The following is a 22,344-nucleotide window of genomic DNA, read 5'->3' as shown; positions in this document are numbered from 1 at the left end:
GGATTGGCAAAATAAGCTCCTCAGCTCCTGCCTATAACCCCCCTTTAATTCATTGTACCGGGATACTTTCTCAATCCCCAACAAAAAGTCCCCGGGGAACGCATTGCGGGGAACGAAACGACTTCGATTTGGAGCGAGACGACTGGGGCGAAAAGGTCAGGAAGCGAAACGACCGGATACCTCTCGGTTTTACCTCGCTTCTAGGAATTCTCACGTTTCAATGTACATGGCGAAGTACACGACAAAATAATCCTTTCCGTGGAGACGGGAATAGAACGTAACTCATTTTAAAATGGCGATGCAAGCTTTGCTTTCGTATGGATCTGGCAGTGATCAGAGTGAAGATGACGATGCTACTGAGCCTACACAAGGCGATCCTGCTGATTTAAAGAGACATCTTGAACCACTTGAAAGTGGGAAGTCAATTTCGACGTTACACACAACATTGAGTCTGAATGCCGCCCCGATTGTGGCTTCAAAGGTGCAAAATCAGTTTCAGATTTTTTGTGGTCAGATTCCCATGCCTTACTTCCAACACAGAAATGTACACATTTCTGACATGTATTTCTGTAAATTTCACTCTCCAGGTTATAGTCCAAGCAATACCTTTCTAAGAACTTTTGTAATTTTAGAGATGCACATAATAGTTCCGGAGATATTCACTTTTCCGTGAGGGATGAATGGTGCGGTAACGGTTGTACTTCAAAATTCAGAAAATACCTGTCTATGTTGCCGAGTCTATGTCCACTAAATCGTCCCAGGAACCCCCCCCCCCCCAAGTCGTATCATGACTTGTGACTTGCGTCTACCATCCACACTGGACCACCAGTTGAGTTGGTTGAGGTCTGTCAGTCCAGTGAATGACCTATCCAGATGAAGAACACTGAACAACACGAATTGTGCTACAACTTCACGGAGTCTGCTGTTCTGTCTGGTTTTATCTTGACCATATTTTGTCTTTTTTTTCAGTATGATGTGAACCAAGTTGTGCCTATTGACCCAACCACCAAGGAATTATCATTTAATCCAAAATTTGACCAACTCTATGCTCCAACGGTGAGTGTGTGGTTGTGATATTCAGTGTAGTTTGCTATTCACTTCCTTTTAGTATGGTTTATTTTTGCCAAAGAAATCTTGGTGTTGGTAGAGTGTCTCAATCATCTCAAGTGACCAAACATCTTATTATCATGCCAAGATGACAATGCTTCATATTGTCAAACTCTCTAAACTTGAAAGCTCTTCCTGTTTGCTGGTCAGAATTGTTGTATAGTAATTGTAAAACCTTTCTTATGAGTAGCACTGTAATGTGTAATTCTTGGAATTAAGTGTGCGGGATTATTGGATTTGGGTTTAGATAAGATACCGGTGGATAATCGTGGAAAATTCCCACGGTCTACTTTTGATCCTCCATTCTCCCCAGCGTGATCAATTACGTGATCAATTACGTCAGCATTGATGCGGCTCCTCATTGGATGGAGACGCATCAACGTTGCCCCCTGATTGGTGCAGACAAAGCTGCACGTGGATACAAAACAGCTGTCCGCACGCTCTCGGCAGAGAGAGAGAGAGAGAGAGATAGAGAGAGTCCCAAGTATTTCTAATCACGTGCACGAATCATCATCCCGACGAACTATTTTATCAATTATGACTTTGGTGTGTATAATTTTGTGAAGCAGTGTTAGAATAAAGGATCCGGACGTTAGAAGGCAAATTCAGCTTCTTACTTTTATAACCTGTGGAAATACGACAGAATGATATTCATTCAGTTGGAATAATGGCAATTTTCATAGAAGATGAATCTCATAACTGTCATTGAACTTCCCTGTTCAAGTTGGCCATACTCTGAAAACCCTGCTCCTATTCCAATTTACTTAATCCCTATTCTCCCATTTCAGATTGGTCCAGCTAATCCAAATCAAACCCAGCAGCAGATGGCTCATAAGAACATGTTGTCAGGATTCGCAGAGCCAAGTCACTTCAATAACTTTCAGTTTGAGACTCAGAGGAGAACTTTTCACAGCTATGGTAGGTTAAAGTAGTGTCAAATGATGGAACCTGCTGTCGTGAGTGTTGTTAAGTTGATTCTCCATCATCCCAAGTATTTCACTGGTCAAAAATGGCTTTAGAATGTTCGACATGAAACCAACCAAAGTAATATTGTATAAGGAGAAAAAGCTAGTTAGCGAGAGGTTTTTGGCATCTTGACATACCACATTTTCTTCTTCAGGTTATGCCGTAGATCCATCTGCAGAAAACCCAGTAGGGGAGACTGTTGTTGGAGATAAAATCAAGTCCGATGAAACAAAAGGTCTGACTGTATTCGAAGCGGCAAGTAAAAGACCAGGAGACAAGAGAAAGCGAGTGAAGAATACAGATCCATCGGATATTGAGGGCTATCTTGGGCCATGGGGAAAATATGTGGATGAGAAGACAGTTATGCGACCATCAGAGGTAAAGGGACAATCTAAAAATGTCAATTTCTGCTGTATGATTCTCTTTGTATAGCATTCCGCGACGATGACGTCACTGCAGCTGCTGCCCTCTATTTCCCCATCGCTGAATTACAGGCCATGTCGGACAAACATGCGGTTTCGTAATGGATTCAGGCTCTCTAACTAGGGCAGTTAGATTCAATCTGGCACATGTCCGAGTGTTGGAAATACTACATAATTGTTCTGAATATTTCTCTCTCTGACTCTATGGTATCATTCATGCTAAAAACAATGCAGGGTCAAAGATAATTGACTTTGAAATAAGCTCAAATGTGTAGAAATAAGTGTCGATGTCCGACTGTCACGTGACTAAAACGTCATCAATATCTTATTCAAATGACCTTGTGAGCTATAAATAGTAACTTCGCGGAATGCTGTTGTGTATAATCTTTTATTCTAGTGCAAGCGACAGATATGGAACTATTCAGATTTTACAGAGTGTTTTGTTTTGTTCTTCAGGAAGAGAAAGAAGCCCTCGATGAGATCTTGGCAAAGAGAAACAAAAAAGGAAAACAAGTTGATGAAAAGCCAATGGAAGAGAAGACACAATTACACAGTAAGTGGACATGTTGATTTTAGATTGCACAATTTTAAAGGTGTCAGTTGAAGAATCTTCCCTGCGTAATGACTAATGTTTCACAGAATTAATTTTTCTCTTAATTTCTTCCAGTCAAAGATGCATACGATTACCAGGACAGATCATTCCTTCATATTCCCCAGGACACAGGTGTCAACCTCAAGTCAGAAGATCCGCCAGAGAAATGTTTCCTCCCAAAAAAAGTCATACACACGTGGTCTGGTCATACGAAAGGTGTTGCTGCCATTCGGTGGTTCCCAAAATCAGCTCATCTGTTATTGTCGTGTGGTATGGACTGTAAGGTTAAGGTAAGTTTGTAATGTTTTGCCTGATGCATCTTCTCAGCACATATAATTTCAGTGCTTTGGTAGCTGAGTGTGATATCATAAATCAGTAGGGCTGTTGATATACTGATACAAGGAGAGCAGATTTATAACAGAAAACTTTCAAAATCATCTCTGGTTTTGGTGAATTTGTCCTGGACACTATTTCTTTCATTGCAGATTTGGGAAGTGTATAATGACAGACGATGCATTCGGACATACCATGGTCACAAACAGGCCGTCAGGGATGCATGCTTCAATAACAGTGGGGAAAAGTTCATCAGTTGTGGTTATGATAGGTTTTGCAAACTCTGGGACACGGAAACTGGTAAGTACAGTACAGTTGGAAAGTATGTAGCACTGTATAAGAACTTCCATTTCATTTCATGATATCGTTGGAATTCATGGATCGTTGTATTCTCCTTCCAGGTGAATGTATATCACGGTTCACGAGCCGGAAAGTGCCATACTGTGTGAAATTCAACCCTGAGGAAGATAAACAGCATCTTTTTGTCGCTGGGACGTCTGATAAAAAGATTGTGTGTGTAAGTAAAAGTGTTGGTGAAAGTTTTAAAAGTGCATGAAACAAATATGCTGCCTTGGTCTTTTAGAGTTTTAAATCTGATATTACTGGATATGCGTCACATTCGATGACTATTTTCAGAAGCCCTTTCAGAAAGCCTTTGATGGTTATCAGAATTGCGAGGTCAGGAATCTTTCTTTGACTTCATAACTGTGTTATTTCATCATTTCATTCCTCTGCTTACAGTGGGACATCAGATCTGGTGAGATTGTTCAGGAGTATGACCGCCATCTTGGTGCTGTGAATACAATCACGTTTGTCGATCAAAATAGACGATTTGTGACGACGTCTGATGATAAAAGTTTGAGAGTTTGGGAATGGTATGTATGGTGAATTTTGGCATTTCATTACATCTGTAGCATACTGAGACTCAGTGCCAGTTTGTGACAAGCCATCAGGAACCTCAGTGACCGATTTTGACCAAATATCAAGCTAGTCATGAATTTCCTAAAGGGTATGTTGGCATGTTGTGTGCATGTCATGCCAAATAAGTCAGTTCAGGAGTCGTCCTCGTATCTAACTGTCCTAACCCCATCTCTCTTTCAGGGATATTCCTGTAGACTTCAAGTATATTGCAGATCCATCTATGCACTCCATGCCAGCAGTCACTCTGTCACCTAATGGTAAGTTAAGCTGAACTACATTGTTCTCCTGCCATGTTGAGAAAGTTACAATTTTGCACTTCTGTTTGGCTAATGCACTTCCACATGGAAGGAGGCAGCTCCCTGCCCTGTTTGAAAACATCTGTTGAGTTCCCTGTCCTTATGAGTACCCAGTTCCATAACCAATTTCGCTGTTGAGTTCCCTGTCCTTATGAGTATCCAGTTCCATAACCAATTTCGTTGTTGAGTTCCCTGTCCTTATGAGTATCCACTTCCATAACCAATTTCGCTGTTGAGTTCCCTGTCCTTATGAGTATCCAGTTCCATAACCAATTTCGCTGTTGAGTTCCCTGTCCTTATGAGTATCCACTTCCATAACCAATTTCGCTGTTGAGTTCCCTGTCCTTATGAGTATCCACTTCCATAACCAATTTCGCTGTTGAGTTCCCTGTCCTTATGAGTATCCAGTTCCATAACCAATTTCGCTGTTGAGTTCCCTGTCCTTATGAGTGTCCACTTCCATAACCAATTTCGCTGTTGAGTTCCCTGTCCTTATGAGTGTCCAGTTCCATAACCAATTTCGCTGTTGAGTTCCCTGTCCTTATGAGTGTCCATTTCCATAACCAATTTCGTTGTTATTTCTTCCAGGAAAATGGCTAGCTTGCCAATCCATGGACAACCAGATTGTGATTTTCAACGTGTTAAACAGATTCAAGTTCATGAGGAAGAAGACATTCAAGGGACACATGGTCGCCGGCTTTGCTTGCAACATAGACTTCTCACCAGATATGAGGTAAGAGACATTTGAGTATGCAAGGCCGAAAATATTTGAAAGGCTGTGGTCTCTTGTGAAAATTTGAACAACACTCCTCTAGACCACTGATTACATGTTTGACAAATGTGTTTTAGTACTTTATGGGAAGGGACAGTTTTATGGATACGCCATCTTGATTCATTCCTACCAATTTAAGTAATTGCTCCCAGACTTTAGGTATTGACATAAGACATTGTATTAAGTTGTGCTTGCACCTTGCTTTATAGTTCTGTAGTAAACCATAGATGTACTAAATTACATTTCATTCTATATTTCAGTTATATCAGCTCAGGGGATGCGGATGGAAAGCTTTACATATGGGACTGGAAAACGACAAAGTTATACAAATCCTTCAAGGCTCACGATGATGTGTGTATAGCAACGTTATGGCACCCTCATGAGACGTCAAAGGTTGTCACGGCTGGCTGGGATGGTGTGATTAAGTATTGGGACTGAGACGCCACCTTTGAGACGTTGAGTTATTCTTGCCAAGTCGTGGTCAATGTTGCTGTCACTCAGTGCATCATGTGCTGAAGTTCTGGCCATCCTGACTTGAGTATGCAAATGAAACCACAAGAGATCTTGACCCCCAAACTGTTTAAGTCATGAACATTATGATGCCATCATGTGAATAATCTGTTCATTCAGGGAGGAAAAATTCATGAAGCACATGGCCGAATGAAGGCCTAGTACAGTAGACACTACATGTATGAGATATGCTTCCTTCTGGTTTGAACTTGAGGTTAGCTGGAAAGTGCATTTGAAAAATTGTAAATGTTTTGTATACAGTATTGTAAATAATACCAAATAAACTTTTTACATGAAATTTTGACTCCAGTCTCATTCTTGTCACAACCAGTTGGGGAAATGGTTGGATGACAGTTAGGTGTACATGTAGTTCTCCGGTCTGATTTCACTGATTACATAGAGGAGAAACACAATTTTGGTAAGGAAGACAATGGTGATGTCTATCGGAAGTCGTGCTGTTCAATGTATGAAGAGGATTCTAGGATATTTCCCCACTACAAAAAAACGTACCTCCCTCTCGAGCTCACCCTGGGATATCTCCCCAGAGACAATTTTCTCACAAGGATAGCACCAGAAGACTACCCTATTTTCAAAGTCTGATATCTAAATGGCTTAGACTGTTCCATGATCATTGATAATCAGGACAGTGATACGACTACATTCAAGATGGGCAAGTCGGCTGGGAGGAGGGGACACACAGAGGTTGTGGATCACTTCAAGGATACCTTGAACCACTTGTCTCCATCCAGAATTGTCTCATTCTTAAGTTGGGCAAGTCGGCCGAGAGGAGAGGACACACAGAGGTTGTGGATCACTTCAAGGATACCTTGAACCACATGTCTCCACCCAGAATTGTCTCATTCTTAAGTTGGGCAAGTCGGCCGAGAGGAGAGGACACACAGACCTTGTGGCTCGCTTCAAGGATACCTTGAGCCACTTGTCTCCACCCAGAATTGTCTCATTCTTAAGTTGGGCAAGTCGGCTGGGAGGAGAGGACACACAGAGCTTGAGGATCACTTCAAGGATGCCTTGAACCACTTGTCTCCACACAGAATTGTCTCATTCTTAAGTTGGGCAAGTCGGCTGTGAGGAGAGGACACACAGAGGTTGTGGATCACTTCAAGGATACCTTGAACCACTTGTCTCCACCAAGAATTGTCTCATTCTTAAGTTGGGCAAGTCGGCTGAGAGGAGAGGACACACAGAGGTTGTGGATCACTTCAAGGATACCTTGAACCACTTGTCTCCATCCAGAATTGTCTCATTCTTAAGTTGGGCAAGTCGGCCGAGAGGAGAGGACACACAGAGGTTGTGGATCACTTCAAGGATACCTTAAACCACTTGTCTCCACACAGAATTGTCTCATTCTTAAGTTGGGCAAGTCGGCTGGGAGGAGAGGACACACAGAGGTTGTGGATCACTTCAAGGATACCTTGAACCACTTGTCTCCACACAGAATTGTCTCATTCTTAAGTTGGGCAAGTCGGCTGGGAGGAGAGGACACACAGAGGTTGTGGATCACTTCAAGGATACCTTGAACCACTTGTCTCCACCCAGAATTGTCTCATTCTTAAGTTGGGCAAGTCGGCTGAGAGGAGAGGACACACACAGGTTGTGGATCACTTCAAGGATACCTTGAACCACTTGTCTCCACCCAGAATTGTCTCATTCTTAAGTTGGGCAAGTCGGCTGAGAGGAGAGGACACACACAGGTTGTGGATCACTTCAAGGATACCTTGAACCACTTGTCTCCACCCAGAATTGTCTCATTCTTAAGTTGGGCAAGTCGACTGAGAGGAGTGGACACACAGAGCTTGTGGATCACTTCAAGGATACCTTGTCTCCACCCAGAATTGTCTCATTCTTAAGTTGGGCAAGTCGACTGAGAGGAGAGGACACACAGAGGTTGTGGATCACTTCAAGGATACCTTGAGCCACTTGTCTCCACCCAGAAATGTCTCATTCTTAAGTTGGGCAAGTCGGCTGAGAGGAGAGGACACACAGAGGTTGTGGAGCACTTCAAGGATACCTTGAGCCACTTGTCTCCACCCAGAATTGTCTCATTCTTAATTCTTCAGCGCCGAACCACGTCGATCTCAGTGGCCCAAATCCCCCCTCTTTGAGCTGGTTATTATCGGAGTCTCATGGACTTCATGAAAGAACTACGCCATCGCCATCTTCAGGGCAAGGCAGGAACTGAAAAGACCGTTTCAGTGAGTTGATCTCCGTGGCCCAAATCCCCCTCCCCTTGAGCTGGTTATCGGAGTCTCATGGACTTCGTCAAAGAACTACGCCATTGCCATCTGCAGGGCAAGATAGGAACTAAAAAGACCAAACCACTGAATAACAAAAAAAACCTGTTCAATCGTTTTCTTATTAAATATTTATTACAGTCAAATTTACAATCATGTACAGAGAGTCTAACAAACCAAGTTTAAACATCACTGGTAGGAAGAGGAAGTTCCCCTCTTCCGTATATGATATGCAGTGCAAATGTCTCAACTGATTTCCCCAGAAGGGTCAATGCAGTGTGACTTTCCTCTTGAAGAAGTTTGGAGCCGCTTCATTCAACCAGTCAGGATCAACAAGACACAGATCCCTGGAATAAACAAAATACAAAATCAATACATGTTGATGAGACTGATTCCAAATGTTAGTTTTGCGAACATTTCACAGTAGACATTCTACAAGTAGGCTTTACAATGAGTCGTTGACCACATTCAGGGCTCCTCTCGTCAAAACGTTTCTGTACTGAAAGCATTTTGAGATTACACTCACCTCATGTAAGACTTGGTCGTCTTGACTAGCTCATTATAGACGACACACGCAGGCTTGGACATGAAGAGTGCAGACGACGGATGGATAGCCACAGTTTTCTTGCTGCCAAGCTGAAAGGAACATGCCGACTCAACATCAGTTGGCCAAAACTTAATCATGCACAAAAATGAAAAGACGTTATATCTCAACAGAATTTTTTCGAGATGTCTTACACTTCATATCTCTAAACCTTAAGTTTTCAACTTGGGATATAACAAAATAATCAAAATAGATATTTACTGTTTTATACACTCCATCTTTGAGAAGTTCAGCCGAATTCATGAAGAAACCATAGGCCATACATTTCCTGAAAGTAAAAGTTATAACGTTAGAACTTATTGTTGCATCGGACAAAAGTCCTGAAAGTTGTAGAACATTTTGGTGCAGCATCCATGGATGGAGATCTGACCTGGGTGGTGACTTGTGACGTAGGCTCTCCCGGGAAACGTCCTACATATGTACCTGATATTCGTGGTATCCCTACCACATGACTGGAATGGCAGCTGTAGATTCTGGCAGATATCACGTAGCTGTTTTCGCACCTCGCCACCCATCTTCAGATTTCTGACGTTCACATAGTTTTCTTGACACCATTGCTGCGAAGGAAAATAGAACAGGCTACTTATGATAATAAGAATAACATCGACGGGCCCTGTGTGAAAAATACAAATGCATCAACTTACCTTATTGCCCTTTACTCCCTTGTAAGCTTTATAAATATTTAATAAAGTCACATGGTCACCTTCGTTTGATACAAACTTCCGTCGCGCAGCTAAAGCTTCATCCCGCTGAAAAATACAATGAAACAAATTGATTTTTTAAAGATAATTCATGAGTCAAGATTGGGAGGTAAGTGATCCGATTCCACTGACAGTTTCCCCAGTGAAACAGAATCCAACTTGAGCTGGCAAAGTGGTAAATATCCTTCCAAAGGTCAAAACTTGACTTTAAAATGAACTTGGAAGTTGATTTCTGGGAAGCTGGACCATTACAACTAAATTACAATGTATGTCACAGTGCCCGACACTAAAACTTACTTTATTTTGAGGGGTAAGCATGACAGATTCCACAGACAGCAGGGACACAATGGTCAAGATCTCTTCTCTAGAAAAAGAAGAACATTTGACAAATTAATGAGAGATAGGAGCCATGTCTCAGGGTTTTCAAAGGACCAAGCCAATGTGCTCTTGAACTGACCTCGCTCCTGATCAGTGCCCCGAGCAGTTGAGATCTCCTGGGGGAAATCTACATCAAGCCGACTCCTGTTGTTTTAACAACATCCCCATTTCGTACAGGACAAAGCCTTCCTATTTGATCATTTGAGAGACGAGTGGGGTGGAAGTTTGGGGAAAAGATGAACACAACCATAAACTTATGAAATATGTTTTATTCAAACTTCATATTTACATCATATTTACACAGAGATTGATTTAACTCTTCAGGCATTCAAACTTAACAGTCTTGTAACAATCATTTACATATGTACAGAGTTGATCAAGTTTAGGTAATGACAGATCAAAGCTAGATACATGTAGCTCAGTGAATTTCGGTCAATAGAGTAACTTATGATACTTGTATCACAATAGTCCATGAATGTTCAGCACATAACGAAACTTAGCACATGATCCAATGTTCTATTGCCTGTTTGAATCAACTAAACTCAGGAGATGCGTCACCACATTATCGATACTTGTTTTCTGGCGTTTCTCAGGCTGCATGAGTTCTCGGCAATACTGTACGATCTGGTCCTCGAGTTTACGTTTCTGGTTCATCGGCTTGGTGTTGTTGGAGCGATTACGTTTATTCGAAAACCACGACTTGACCTGAACGACTGAGATATCCCCATCGAGAGCAAGCTGTTCTTTCTCCTCGTCTGTCGGATACGGATGATCGATATGTTGAAGGTACCATGTGTTCATAACGTTCACAGCAGACGTATCGAGCGGTTTGTTCTTGGCGACGACCTTGTTATCAACGATCTTTGTAGGACATCTACGTTTGGCTTTCTTGATGACACGGCCTGCAGGAGGCGTTACTGTAGGCTTGGCTGGTTCTGGAGTTATCACGCCGGCTTCTTTCACCAATTCAATCATGTCACTGAAAGGAGTACATGACACGTCTGCCTCTGGCTGCTTTGAGACGAGGTCTAAGGCTAGCTGCGAGGACAAAACCCTGGCTTTGGTTCGGGATGGTGTGAATACTGGAGCAGGTTCTCGAGTAGCTGGTGTCACTGGTTCTCGTCTGCTGTCACTGGGAGCCTGTGGTGTTGATGTGAAGGATGCGCCTAAGCCGGAATCATCACTGCTCGGACTGTAAAACTTGGCAGTATCTGGGTGGACCCTCTTGAGCAGTGGACTCGGCGTGGTATGGACTCTGTAGTGGTAAGGATACTGTGCTGACATCATCCAAGGTTGTGCAGCAACTCCCATCACTGGTGACATTGGAACTTGGAAACTCTGGTTGGTCAGACCTGGAGTGCTGGTCTGGTTCTGGTATCTCTGGTAAGCCATCACTGGAGACTGGAAGGCAGCGGAACTCTGGGCAGTGCTCATCCCATAAACATAGTTGTAGTAGTCAGCCATCACGGTATATTATCTCTCTTGTAAAGGTGTAGTCAGTTAAGAAGCAAATCAAGGTATGATGTCTCAGCTAGAAATCTGGGGTTTATATATGATTCCTGTCCTCTGCTGAGAACCAACTCACTCATTAGAAATGTCCTAATTACTGATGTTGGCACTTTGAATTACTGATTTATTTCAAAGAGATATTCACTTTAACAAAAGGTATTGAAGGCTTTATTACTGAACAGAAGTCCCATAACTTCAATCTTTGGGAGTAATTAGTGAACTTTAATCACTTGGGGTGACACAATAAACTTCCATCGTGGTCAGTCCAGCAAGTAATTACTGAGATGTTTTGGTTAAATATCACTAACCCTCTTTAAGCATGATGAAATAGTGAGTTGACAAAAATTACCCATTTAAAAGTAAAATGTATCAAGAACATGTACTCATGTTTCTCACTTGGTGGCATATTTTGCCTGCCCTGGAGTAGACACCAGATACAAGGGCCCTTAGTTTTACATCTCATTGAAAGGACTGTGAAGAGCCTGGGCCCTATTGAGTGGTAGCCAGCAGTGTTAACCACCAGGCTATGAGGCTCCTCACATCACTACTGTGTCATCATTATGACCCATCGGGACGACACAGTGCTAGTTTACATTCAGTGTATAGAATTTTTATTTGATCGAAAAATATTGATGTGCACCATGAAAAAAACATGTCAAAACCTGTGACAAATTAGGAAACCCTTTGATCTTGGTGATCACCACTCATGTTAATCTGGTAACTCCTTCATCTTGATGAATATCACACTCAGCAATTAGGCAAAACCTTTGATCTTGGTGATCATAACTCAGGTTTAATTAGGTAATTAGGGAAACCTTTGATCTTGGTGAACATCACTCAACAATTAGGGTAACCTTTGATCTTGGTGATCATTGCTCAGGTTTAATTAGGGAACATTTTGACCTTGGTGATCACTCAGATTAACTCCAATAAACTCCAATATAAGAAATAATGTTTTGTTGAAAATTCAGCAAGTTTGTCAGTGCTGCAAAAGAATTCTGTGACGGACATTGCAAATGTGAGTGATCAAAAAGTGGCGAGGTACTTACAAGCAATTGAAATCCTTTGACTTTAAGATGACTTTTGAATACCGTGGATCAAGTGGGAACGCAGACATCTTCTTCCCAAGATCTGTGAGCTATAATTACAAAATATGGTACTAAACATAATTTGTTGGGAACTTTAGGAATGACAGGGCTGACTTTTTTCTCTTGACTCGTTTAGGAAATACATCCTATAGAATAAAGCAGCCTTTCAATTATCATCTTGACACCAAGCTAGTGGCTTCAGTAACAACTTACTTTGAGGATATCTTCTTTCTCGACGGCCTCCAGTAGCACTAACTGCTCTATGGCATTGTTGATAGCCTCTGTTGATGGCCGGTCCATGAAATCAAAGTTCACCAAATCGTGAATACCCATGGCCAACAATTGGAGTAACACACTGGCTAGGTTACACCTGAAATAGAAATTGACAGGATACAAGACTACAAGAATCAACCTACATGTAAAGACAAATGGATTAAATATTAAGCAACTCAAAACTGAGTACATGTATTACCTCTGTATTTCTGGTATAGTATTGGTCCTGAAAGCCTCATATTCTGGTTCAGTATAAAGTCTGTAGCAAGCACCAGCCGATTCCCGACCAGCTCTACCAGTCCTCTGCCACGCCTGAGCTTTAGATACGTGTTGTACCTTGAGAAGATCAAGGCCAGTACTAGGGTTATATGACCTAGAAAAGATCAAAATGAATGTCAAACAAAAACATCAGATTCTCGATCAACTTCTCAGATATATACATGCTGAAACTCGAGATTTGTTTTTCAGGGTATTAAACGTTTCAATCAATAGCATAATTTCCCGAATTTTTGTGCAACCATCAGTGCTTTTTCCCTTTGTGACTCCAATGTTTTCACAACTTACTTTGCCTTGACCATCCCAGCATCAACCACAAACTTGATTCCATGGATCGTAATGGACGTTTCTGCTATATTAGTTGATATAATCACTTTTCTGGTTCCCTAGTCGGAGTAGAACAGAAGAGAGTGTTCAAAAACAAGTAATTATCAAGATTATAATCCAAGACTACTATGATTGTTTCCTTGAGTGACTGAAACACTCAGAGCCACCGAGTCGGTGGGCAAAGAAAATACATGTTTTTACCTTTAGCTTAAGTAATCTTTAATTTGTCAATATTTCTTAACTTTAACTAGTGTTTTAAAAACTGTCATCAGAACTCCAGGTTATTTTGACAACACTTTTGTTAATGCTTATTGTTGATGCAAATTTGTTAATGCTTACCGGTGGTGTCTCCTGGAAGACTCTCAGTTGCTGCTGTGCCGGTAGAGCAGCGTACAGTGGACACGCCATGATATGGGCAGCATCAGAGTTGAGATCCTTCGCCACATCATGCACACACCGCACCATAGACTCGATCTCTTCTTGGCCAGTGAGGAACACAAGGATATCATGTCTGGAGGCAAAGGTGGAAATAAGCAAGTAAGATTTACCACTTCACTTCTGCACGGCTTGCACACTGGTGAGCTTATTGCCTGCCACATCATGGCAGTGTTGCAAATCTCAAGAAGAAGTACCATGGCAGTATTAAACATTGCATTTTTCTCCATTTGCATAGAACAAATCACTGGCATTTTATGACAGCAACCAAGGCAATTCATGAACCGGAGTAAGACTGAGTTCGGTGAGTTTGTCCCCCTAACCTTGCAGTGATGAACAATAGATTTCAAACCTCACTCAAAGAACTGGTTGCAAAAGCTAGGGTTAGAGTAGCTTTCCTCACACCTGCATTTTTGTTTCAAGCTTTCTAGGGCTCCTGAAGTTACTAACAGTTTTGATCAGACTTACCCTGCAGGAGCCTCCTTGTGAATCTGGAACACCGTGACTAATGCTGAGAATAGGTAATCACTTTGATGCTCCTTGGAATACATCACCTGCAAGCAGACGATTGGGCAAGTAAAAGATGTTGTTCTCCCCTCTCATCAACTCCCTTTTCACCCATAACCTGGGACAATAAAAACTTCAAGTTCAATGCTGAAGACATAGCCCTTATCTATCCTTCCTGGAGCACCACAGGAGGAGGTTTTCATAGTGCATCAGCTAATGCATCAGAAAACTACCTGGATAAGTCAGAGTGCTGCCACCCATCAGCGAAGTGATGAACTGAGATAATGCACACACCTCAACTGGAAACTGTCTTCCCTCAATGTAGAGAACTGGAGCACTGTTGAAATAGTGTGAGAAATGATCTACGTCCATCGTGGCAGACATCACCACAATCTGAAGAGAAGAAAGTAAGAAATGATTAAAGGTATTACATGTATCTGAACATGGTACATGTATTTCCATCGATTAATTTAAGCCAGGTGCAGGCTCACAGAATATCAGATGACCTTTAACATCTCAGAGTGGCCTTGGCAGCCTAATAGCAGGCAACAGCAGATTTTGGCTAAGCAGTGCCTTCCTATCTTCACTGAGTGTAGGCTGGATGGTAACTCACCTTCAATGGCAGCATGCCGTTTGTCTTCCTGTGCTTCTGCGCTGCCTTTATCACACCAAACAGGACATCAGTGTGAATCGTGCGCTCATGAGCTTCATCTAAGATCACGACTGAATACCGCTTCAAGAGTGGATCCAATATGGCTTCTCTTAGCAGCATACCATCAGTCATGTAGCGGATTCTTGTCTCGTGAGTTGACATGTCATCGAATCTGACAGTGTAGCCAACCTGAAGTAAGCAGAGGTACACTCAAATCTTTCCTAGCAGGCTTCTCTCGTCGCTGGTCACCATGTCTATTAAGATGACAATGATAGTGGATACAAACTGTACAGTTACAATAGAACCTCTCTAATAAGGACACCCTTAGGACTGACAAGTGCTGTCCTTGATGTCCTGATCGGAGAGGTCACAACCATTGGGTCCAAAACTTGTGTCCTTACTAGAGAGGGTGTCCTAAATAGAGAGGTGTCAATTATAAAGGGAGGTTTGACTGCATTAAAGCAGAGTGAAAATAAATGGGCTGCTGACTTACTTGTTTTCCTAACTCTGAGCCTCTCTCTTCTGCAACACGTTGGGCCACAGTTATAGCAGCAACTCGCCTTGGCTTGAAAAAGAAAAGCAAGAGAACTTGATTACAAATATGCAACCAAAACACAAAATATCACAACTAACTCAAGAAATTTCCGAATACATTGACTAAAGGTTCTTTATACATCTGGATACCATTCCATTTGGGAGACTTGATGCATGTGCATGCTCTAATGAACAGATTTTCAAGCTGCCTACATTTCCTTTTTTGGCTGTCCAAGTGAAACAGGAGGTCGTGCTATAAAGTGATGTCGAATGCCAGACTTACCTGGGTGCATGCTATAATTTTATTTCGATGAACATTGGCTTCTAATAAATACTGAAAATGGGAAGAAACCTTTGTGAATGAAGTTGTAACTTAGTTGGATCACAAATACCTTTCAGTTTTTAGTCAAGCATCAGTGTGTTATATGACATGAAGGTTTTTTGGCTTAAGGAATTGATACCGACTGGACTCATTGTCTCACCCAACAGAGCGAGGGTGGAGCAAATATATAGGCCAAGATGGGCAGAAACTCAAGTTTTGGGCGAACAACAGGTGAACCTGAGAGGAGTGGAGTTTCACCTATCACTTCAACCACAGAACTAAACTTACCTGCGGTATTTGTGTTGTCTTACCACTACCCGTCTCTCCAATGACTATCACACTACTGTGTTTCTGTACTTCATGGATGAGGCGACTTCTTGCAGGATAGATTGGCAACTGCCTGCGTTGGGCTTTCAGGCCCTCATAATCAGATACTGGAAAGAATAATGTCATATTTCATGTCCTGAAAGCTTACAGAGTTCAAACAATAACTTATAAACAGCATGTTTTTAATATCATTAAGATCAGGAAACAGGAATCAGATTATAAAGATGTTGAGGGTATGATTCAAACTGAATGATCAAATTGGTGAACAAGCCTTTAAAGAAACTGTTTACCCACCCTGCTCAATTTTCCTCTTCTTATTCGCAGGCGATACCTGACTGTACCTCCTCTGGTCTTCAGACATTCTTCTAACGCACAACTCATTCAGTTTGAAAAATCCTCAGGTTGAGTCATAAACTGGTACGGTGCAAAAAGAAAATGAGGAAACATATCAAAAGGCAGCTGTCAACAAACAGTAGCTCACACCAGTGTCACTGTGTACATGATGTACACGGAATATACAGGAGGGATTTTTGAAACCATCCTTTTTCACTGCTTTGGCATATGTCAGACTAAATATCTCATTCAACATAATAACAAACATATAAGTTAACAATATTCAGGATCAAAAGTGTTATATATAGCAGCATGGGTGTTTTATGAGTGTTTTGATTGTGGAAAAAATAACTAACACGTGAAACATGGGCGCTGACATATTGGATTTAGCGCCCCCTACGGCTCCGTTTTTGCCAGGCCAATCCACTTTTTAGAACCAACCTTCGGAATTCCGGTGGACTTTCAATGCCAGTTATACCCACCCGGCCAAAAGTGCCAATTTTTAATTTTGATTTTCTCATCAAATAGCTTATTTTTACCTCAAAATCATCATGATGACCATTGATGAAGTTCCCAAGACATGTACACATACAATAGACCACTCTGATGTGGTACAGATAGTTGAATTTTCACCTTTTGATTGGTCAAGTCGGCTGATAGCTGTGGGAAGTTCATCCAGAATTTCTATCGGAACAATTTTGTTTCAGGTAAAAATTTTGGTTAAATAATTTCATTTTCAGGCTCAACTCTCTCTTGGTTGATGGTTGCAAGAAAACTCCCAGATGGGAAACACCTATTTTTCAGATATTTCTTTTATCAGAATCCTAAGACGATAAGTTTTCAAGTCAACTTCAGAAATAAAACCTTCAGGAGAATTTCAATTTGTCTTTTTCTTTCTCTGAGAATAGGAGGAAGATAAGGAGGTTGAGGGCCTGGAGTATGAAGTCATCAGAGAGTTCCACCATAGCTGCAGATTAATGGCATTTGCCTGGAGTCCTGCTACATCTCTCCGAGTACTACCAAAGGCACTCAAGTGAGTACATGTCATATTGATGATTGAGTAAATTTGGTAGAGGTGCCTGTAAAGAGAGGTTCCACTTTGATCTAAACGTTTTATTGTTTAGTTATTAACACAAAAACATGCTTTTGTGGCATTGCTAGCCTAATGCTTGGTATAGGACTCAGTGAGTGTGCTTGGCAATAGAGGCATAGCAATGAAATGCTCTACAACCATGACAACTGACTGCATTGTCAATGTAAAAGATTCCATGCAGGTTCTGTAAAGCTGGTATGATTGTTATTGATATTTTCAGGTTCTGTACAGCTGGGGCAGATAAGAAGATCAGATATTATTCATCTGATTTAAAAACTGACGACGCTGTCAGGGTATGTATATCACAACCGATTTTCTGTTAGTTTACGTGATCGAAAGTTTATCATGTAGGAATAACTTTTCTTGCACCATTTCATCTTCATTTCGTTTCATTTTAGGTAATTGATGGACACACAGACTATGTTAATGACCTCATCTTTGATCCTGACAAGGGCGAGCAAATAGCAAGTGTTAGCGATGACTTGACCTGCCGTTTATTTGACACAGATGGCCACCAGGTGGCAGTTTATCCTCTTGGATCTCCTGGAATGTCAGTCAAGTGGCACCAGGAGGATCCAGTGAAGGTAAGGATTTCCAGTAAGGAACCCTGCAAATGGTTAGTTCCAAAGTAGATTATTTGTTGATTTATCTCTTAATGCATACTTGCTGTCACTCATCTCTTTACTGCTGTTCTTTCAGCTCATGGTTGGTGAGAAAAACGGCACAATACGCTTCTACAATCTGATAGACCAACAGCCAATCTTATCACTTGCCTGTGGTAATGCTCCTTTACTCTCTGTTGATTGGTGCCATAGTAATGCTCTCAGTGTGAGTGCTGTTGTCGGCACGGAATTGTTACTGTTTGACACATCAAAATCAAGGTGAGTGTTGATATTGATAATCATTGATGCTTTCTTATTTCTGAGTGTCTTGATGGTTTTTAGATTAGGCCCAAGGGAAACTGAAAGAATTTGATCAAAAATGTAACCTACCGTTACTGTATTGACCTCAATGGCATGCCAAAATTACTTGTCACAAAAAGGACTATGGATTGTACATGAAGCAATCTAATCCTGTCCTGTAAATAATTTCAAGCAAGGTTATGCAGAGCTTTCCAGCACTCGGGACGTTCTTGCCAATGAGCACCCAGAGTCAATTACGGTACCATTGTATTGTAGAGACTTGAAAATGTCAAAGTTTTCTGATAGTTTTCCATCTTTGTTTCAGTCGACCATCTGAGAAGAAGCAAGTGCATTCAGATGGTGCCCGATGTGTCCGCTGGGCCAAGTGTAATGAAAGTATCGTAGCCACAACTGGGTGTCCAGGTTCACAACTTAAAGTATTCAATTTCAAGCTGAATCAGGTAAGTAAACAGTGGAAAATACAAGACAAAGTGGTCAAAGTGTCTTGTGAAGAGGTAGCTAAAATCTTTCACAGCACGGAATTCAGAATACATGTACTTACTTGTTTGTTAAAGTGGGTTTTACTAAAACGTTCCCTCTGATCCTTAGACTGAGTGAATGCTGATATTGACGTCCTTGGACATCAAACCCCTTCTGTTGGCTTCATCATCTTTGAATCCAGCTCACATTGGCAACACCGTTGTGACATGATGTGAAGTCAGCGCCATCCATTTGAACATTGTTACCACATATATTTTCATCGTCTCACTCTCCTATTCATTATTTGTGCCACTTCTTTTTCAGACACCAATATGCACATCATCACATATTCTCAATGGATTAAGTTGGCATTATAAACTTCCAATTGTTGCCGTGGGAGGAGACAAAAAGGTGTTCTTCTGGACTGTGGACAATGCCTGAGATATCAAAGAGAAAAACAATAGACAAGAGATCAGATAGACTTTCATTTAGTTGCCGACAGTTGCAACGTTAGCATTCGTCACTCATAGTGCATATGAACAATTTCAGGTGGTTTTTACCACTTTCGTTTTGAGTAGCCGTCTAAACCGTCTTGTGCAGGTGGAGACAAACAGGACAATTGTTTTCATTGCTGGTCGTGCTTGATGGTCGTCTCAATGCAATGCAATTTGCATGTGTGTGCTACCACGTAAGTGGGATGTCATGTGATTATATTTGTTACAATAAACTAAAGACCTTGTGAGTGTGATCAACAAGAGAACATATTCTTTTCTAAAAATAGATGCTTTATTCGATATCAACAAATTTGGCACTTTCTTTGTACATGATAATTTATTGCAGTAAAAACAAGACAAGATAATCAATTTTCACAACGAATGTATCAGAGTTTAAAACTCACACATATCCACTTCTTTCAGTACAACTACCTCACTGAGTTAACAGGTTTTAGCCAGTTCAGGGGCCTCCGTTCAACAGTGGCCTCCGTTCAACAGTGGCCTATTACTACTGGTATTACTCGAGAAATCTGCCACTTGTTAGGCAGATGTGCTAATATTGGGTCATCGCACGCAGCTCTCATTAAAGTCCACACAGTTGACTTCAACACCACCGAATGCTTACACATCCATCACCATGGTCCAGATGGTTTTCCTGGCTTGGAATGCTGTGAAAAAAGACAATGAAAAAAACTTGACAAACATGATATACTGTTGCTTTTACTGAAGGCTCCTTGGACTAGAAAGACATTCCTCTCAGCTTGCATTTAGAAGGAAGTGAAGTTTTAACTTCGTCTGATAGCCTTAAATCATTTGCCTCGTACATTGTAAAGTGGAACTGTACTTTGCTTATTTTGAAATCGTCGTCCTAAATTTCCCATCTTTGGGCCTCACTGGGGTGGCCTACACAAGTCAGATCTGGTATTTACCTGTAATCTCACACAACATTGATGATGTGAGTTTGCACTATCGTCATCTCCTTATCTAAGGCACATTGGGCAGTGTCAGAAAGAAATTCCCTGAGGTTTGTGACCGGATTCAGGGTTCACCTTCAACAGCGAGCAAACCTAGAAAAATAAACCAACTGATTATGAACCTCAATCAGATTAATACTTACGTTGTAGTAAGTGCTTAGGGTAAATTTTTAGCTCTTGTTCAAGTTTGGGATCGACTGATTATATCATTATATCATCAGCACAAGGTCAATGGAGAATCCACAGTAGAGTCCTTCAGCAGCAGCGACTTAATAATTTTCCCATTTTTCACGAAGGCAGAAGAGAATTCAAAACTAATCAAATGAAATTTACCTGTTTGAACTTAGCCCTAATCTTGCCAACATTATCTGAGAACTTTTCATTGTGATGATCTACGATATCAAAAGCCATTACCAGTTCCCGAAAGGATTTCAAGACTGTCACTTTTCTGGAAGTGAACGATATAAGAAATCATTTAGAAATGCAAAGGGTTATTAAAATCTTAGGCCATACCACTATGACAATTAAGTCAGAAGTTGGATGCATCTTTTGGTGATGAAGTAAATGATATAAACCAACGCTATTTAGGGGGAAGAAGCTGATGCCATGCCATACACCTAAGAAAGTGTGTCTTTATCAAAATATCTTAGAAACACACCAACCTTGGCGTGAGTTTATCATCTCCCTCAAGGACTTTTTGCAAACCAATGACAAAACCATGGTAAAATCCAACCTGAAAGATATGAAGCATCTAATATTTGAAAATACAATGAACACGACCGGTGCTGGACTTCAAGAGACTTCTCAAAAGAAAGCACCAGAAGTTTATCTAGGTTTAATTCTTATTTTACATGGTTTAGCAATCTACATTTGAAATAAACAATCTCACCTCTGCCCCAAGTTGCAAGCCATGCTTTGTTCCCAATTTATAACCCTCTTGTATTCCTTGAAGTTGTCCGTCCTTAAACCCTTCATCATAGCCTTCTTGCTGAAATCTGTAAGGAAGAAAACATTACATTGTACTAGTACTAGTAGGCCAAACACTGCAGAGTATGCTTATGCAAAGCTAGGGTTGCCCCGATGTTTGCACTAGCCATGAAGTGGTACACGCCATGCTAGGCCAGTTGCTTTGATGAAATTATCATAAATCTGCTACCTCATTATTTCAGTTTACAATAAAGATAATAGACGGCGCTTTCAAATTTATGGCGAAATTGACCCTTTCAATTGGATTTTGTCGCAAAGTTAGTCGAGTGTCAACCCTAAAGTTGGCTTCACACCATACTTTAGACTTTGTTATTTCCTTGGAACATTAATTACTTTTCATCAGCCAAGACAATGCTGTCAAAAACGTCATCTTCTGTAGTTTCTGTCGCGAAAACCGGTTTCATGGTGGCTGCCATCTTGGATTGTATAAAATGTGGATTTCTGCTAATTTTTTGACAACTTCTTGCTGATCTTTTTGAAAAATGCAAATTAAAACGTTTTCCTCGGCTGAAGATGTTTTATAGGAGTCAGACAAATTGATTTCATGATAATCAACATGTTGAGGGAGAGAACCTTTTTGGAAGATAAAGAAGAGAAGAAGCAACCGACCAATAATTGATTCGGCTTCTTTCTTTCTTTCACATTTTCTGCAGGGACCAATTAAAGTTGATCAAATTTACCATCTTTATACTCCCGTTGTGTGTTTTACAAACATGTTCCGAAGTGTCGGAATCCTACATGTTGCCAATAAAGAAAATATCAAAAGATTCTACTTGTGCACTGCTTTTAATTCCATTACATGTTCAATCTGTAAAAAGTTCTCTTTCACAATTCCATCATGCCTGAAATGTCTGATTGTCCACTCGTCAAAGTCGGAGATTCACGCTATAGAAATCTTACAATTCTAGGTCGATACCTTGGTATTAATTAGCCAACTAAACTCTGCTATTTTTCTTCGACAATAAAATGCAACGGAA

General features: G+C 41.0%; 4 protein-coding genes across 4 annotated transcripts; 2 read left to right on the top strand and 2 right to left on the bottom strand.

The window, feature by feature from the left end:
- The first annotated feature begins 292 nt into the window (after nucleotides 1-292).
- Nucleotides 293-6,217, top strand: LOC135488801 (pre-mRNA-processing factor 17-like). The gene is made up of 12 exons (XM_064773681.1): nucleotides 293-481; nucleotides 970-1,056; nucleotides 1,896-2,025; nucleotides 2,228-2,451; nucleotides 2,952-3,048; nucleotides 3,163-3,377; nucleotides 3,573-3,720; nucleotides 3,822-3,937; nucleotides 4,162-4,295; nucleotides 4,522-4,598; nucleotides 5,226-5,370; nucleotides 5,670-6,217. Exons 1-12 carry the CDS (start codon nucleotides 293-295, stop codon nucleotides 5,845-5,847), a joined length of 1,740 nt encoding a protein of 579 aa, XP_064629751.1. The 3' UTR covers nucleotides 5,848-6,217.
- A 2,067-nt stretch (nucleotides 6,218-8,284) lies between these two features.
- On the bottom strand, nucleotides 8,285-16,824 carry LOC135488798 (ATP-dependent RNA helicase DHX33-like). Its single transcript, XM_064773675.1, has 19 exons — nucleotides 16,794-16,824; nucleotides 16,399-16,518; nucleotides 16,066-16,211; nucleotides 15,739-15,789; nucleotides 15,415-15,486; nucleotides 14,883-15,110; nucleotides 14,564-14,662; nucleotides 14,231-14,316; nucleotides 13,667-13,838; nucleotides 13,289-13,386; nucleotides 12,924-13,097; nucleotides 12,665-12,821; nucleotides 12,413-12,501; nucleotides 9,774-9,840; nucleotides 9,420-9,524; nucleotides 9,199-9,332; nucleotides 8,977-9,043; nucleotides 8,698-8,807; nucleotides 8,285-8,518 (listed from the first exon to the last, which is right to left on the bottom strand). Exons 2-19 carry the CDS (start codon nucleotides 16,463-16,465, stop codon nucleotides 8,440-8,442), a joined length of 2,001 nt encoding a protein of 666 aa, XP_064629745.1. The 5' UTR covers nucleotides 16,466-16,518; nucleotides 16,794-16,824; the 3' UTR covers nucleotides 8,285-8,439.
- An 86-nt stretch (nucleotides 16,825-16,910) lies between these two features.
- Nucleotides 16,911-19,867, top strand: LOC135488818 (nucleoporin Nup37-like). The gene is made up of 7 exons (XM_064773707.1): nucleotides 16,911-17,144; nucleotides 17,346-17,470; nucleotides 17,751-17,823; nucleotides 17,929-18,114; nucleotides 18,230-18,411; nucleotides 18,758-18,893; nucleotides 19,237-19,867. Exons 1-7 carry the CDS (start codon nucleotides 16,989-16,991, stop codon nucleotides 19,351-19,353), a joined length of 975 nt encoding a protein of 324 aa, XP_064629777.1. The 5' UTR covers nucleotides 16,911-16,988; the 3' UTR covers nucleotides 19,354-19,867.
- Nucleotides 19,868-19,964: 97 nt separating this feature from the next.
- Nucleotides 19,965-21,777, bottom strand: LOC135488824 (protein LTO1 homolog). Its single transcript, XM_064773716.1, has 6 exons — nucleotides 21,701-21,777; nucleotides 21,270-21,375; nucleotides 21,043-21,113; nucleotides 20,714-20,828; nucleotides 20,336-20,473; nucleotides 19,965-20,074 (listed from the first exon to the last, which is right to left on the bottom strand). Exons 1-5 carry the CDS (start codon nucleotides 21,769-21,771, stop codon nucleotides 20,411-20,413), a joined length of 426 nt encoding a protein of 141 aa, XP_064629786.1. The 5' UTR covers nucleotides 21,772-21,777; the 3' UTR covers nucleotides 19,965-20,074; nucleotides 20,336-20,410.
- Nucleotides 21,778-22,344: the final 567 nt, after the last annotated feature.

Source organism: Lineus longissimus, chromosome 5 (genome assembly GCF_910592395.1).
Source record: "Lineus longissimus chromosome 5, tnLinLong1.2, whole genome shotgun sequence".
NCBI classification, from domain to species: Eukaryota; Metazoa; Nemertea; class Pilidiophora; order Heteronemertea; family Lineidae; genus Lineus; species Lineus longissimus.
Note: the sequence above shows the minus strand (reverse complement) of the source record. Positions and strands in the feature narration are given on the sequence as shown.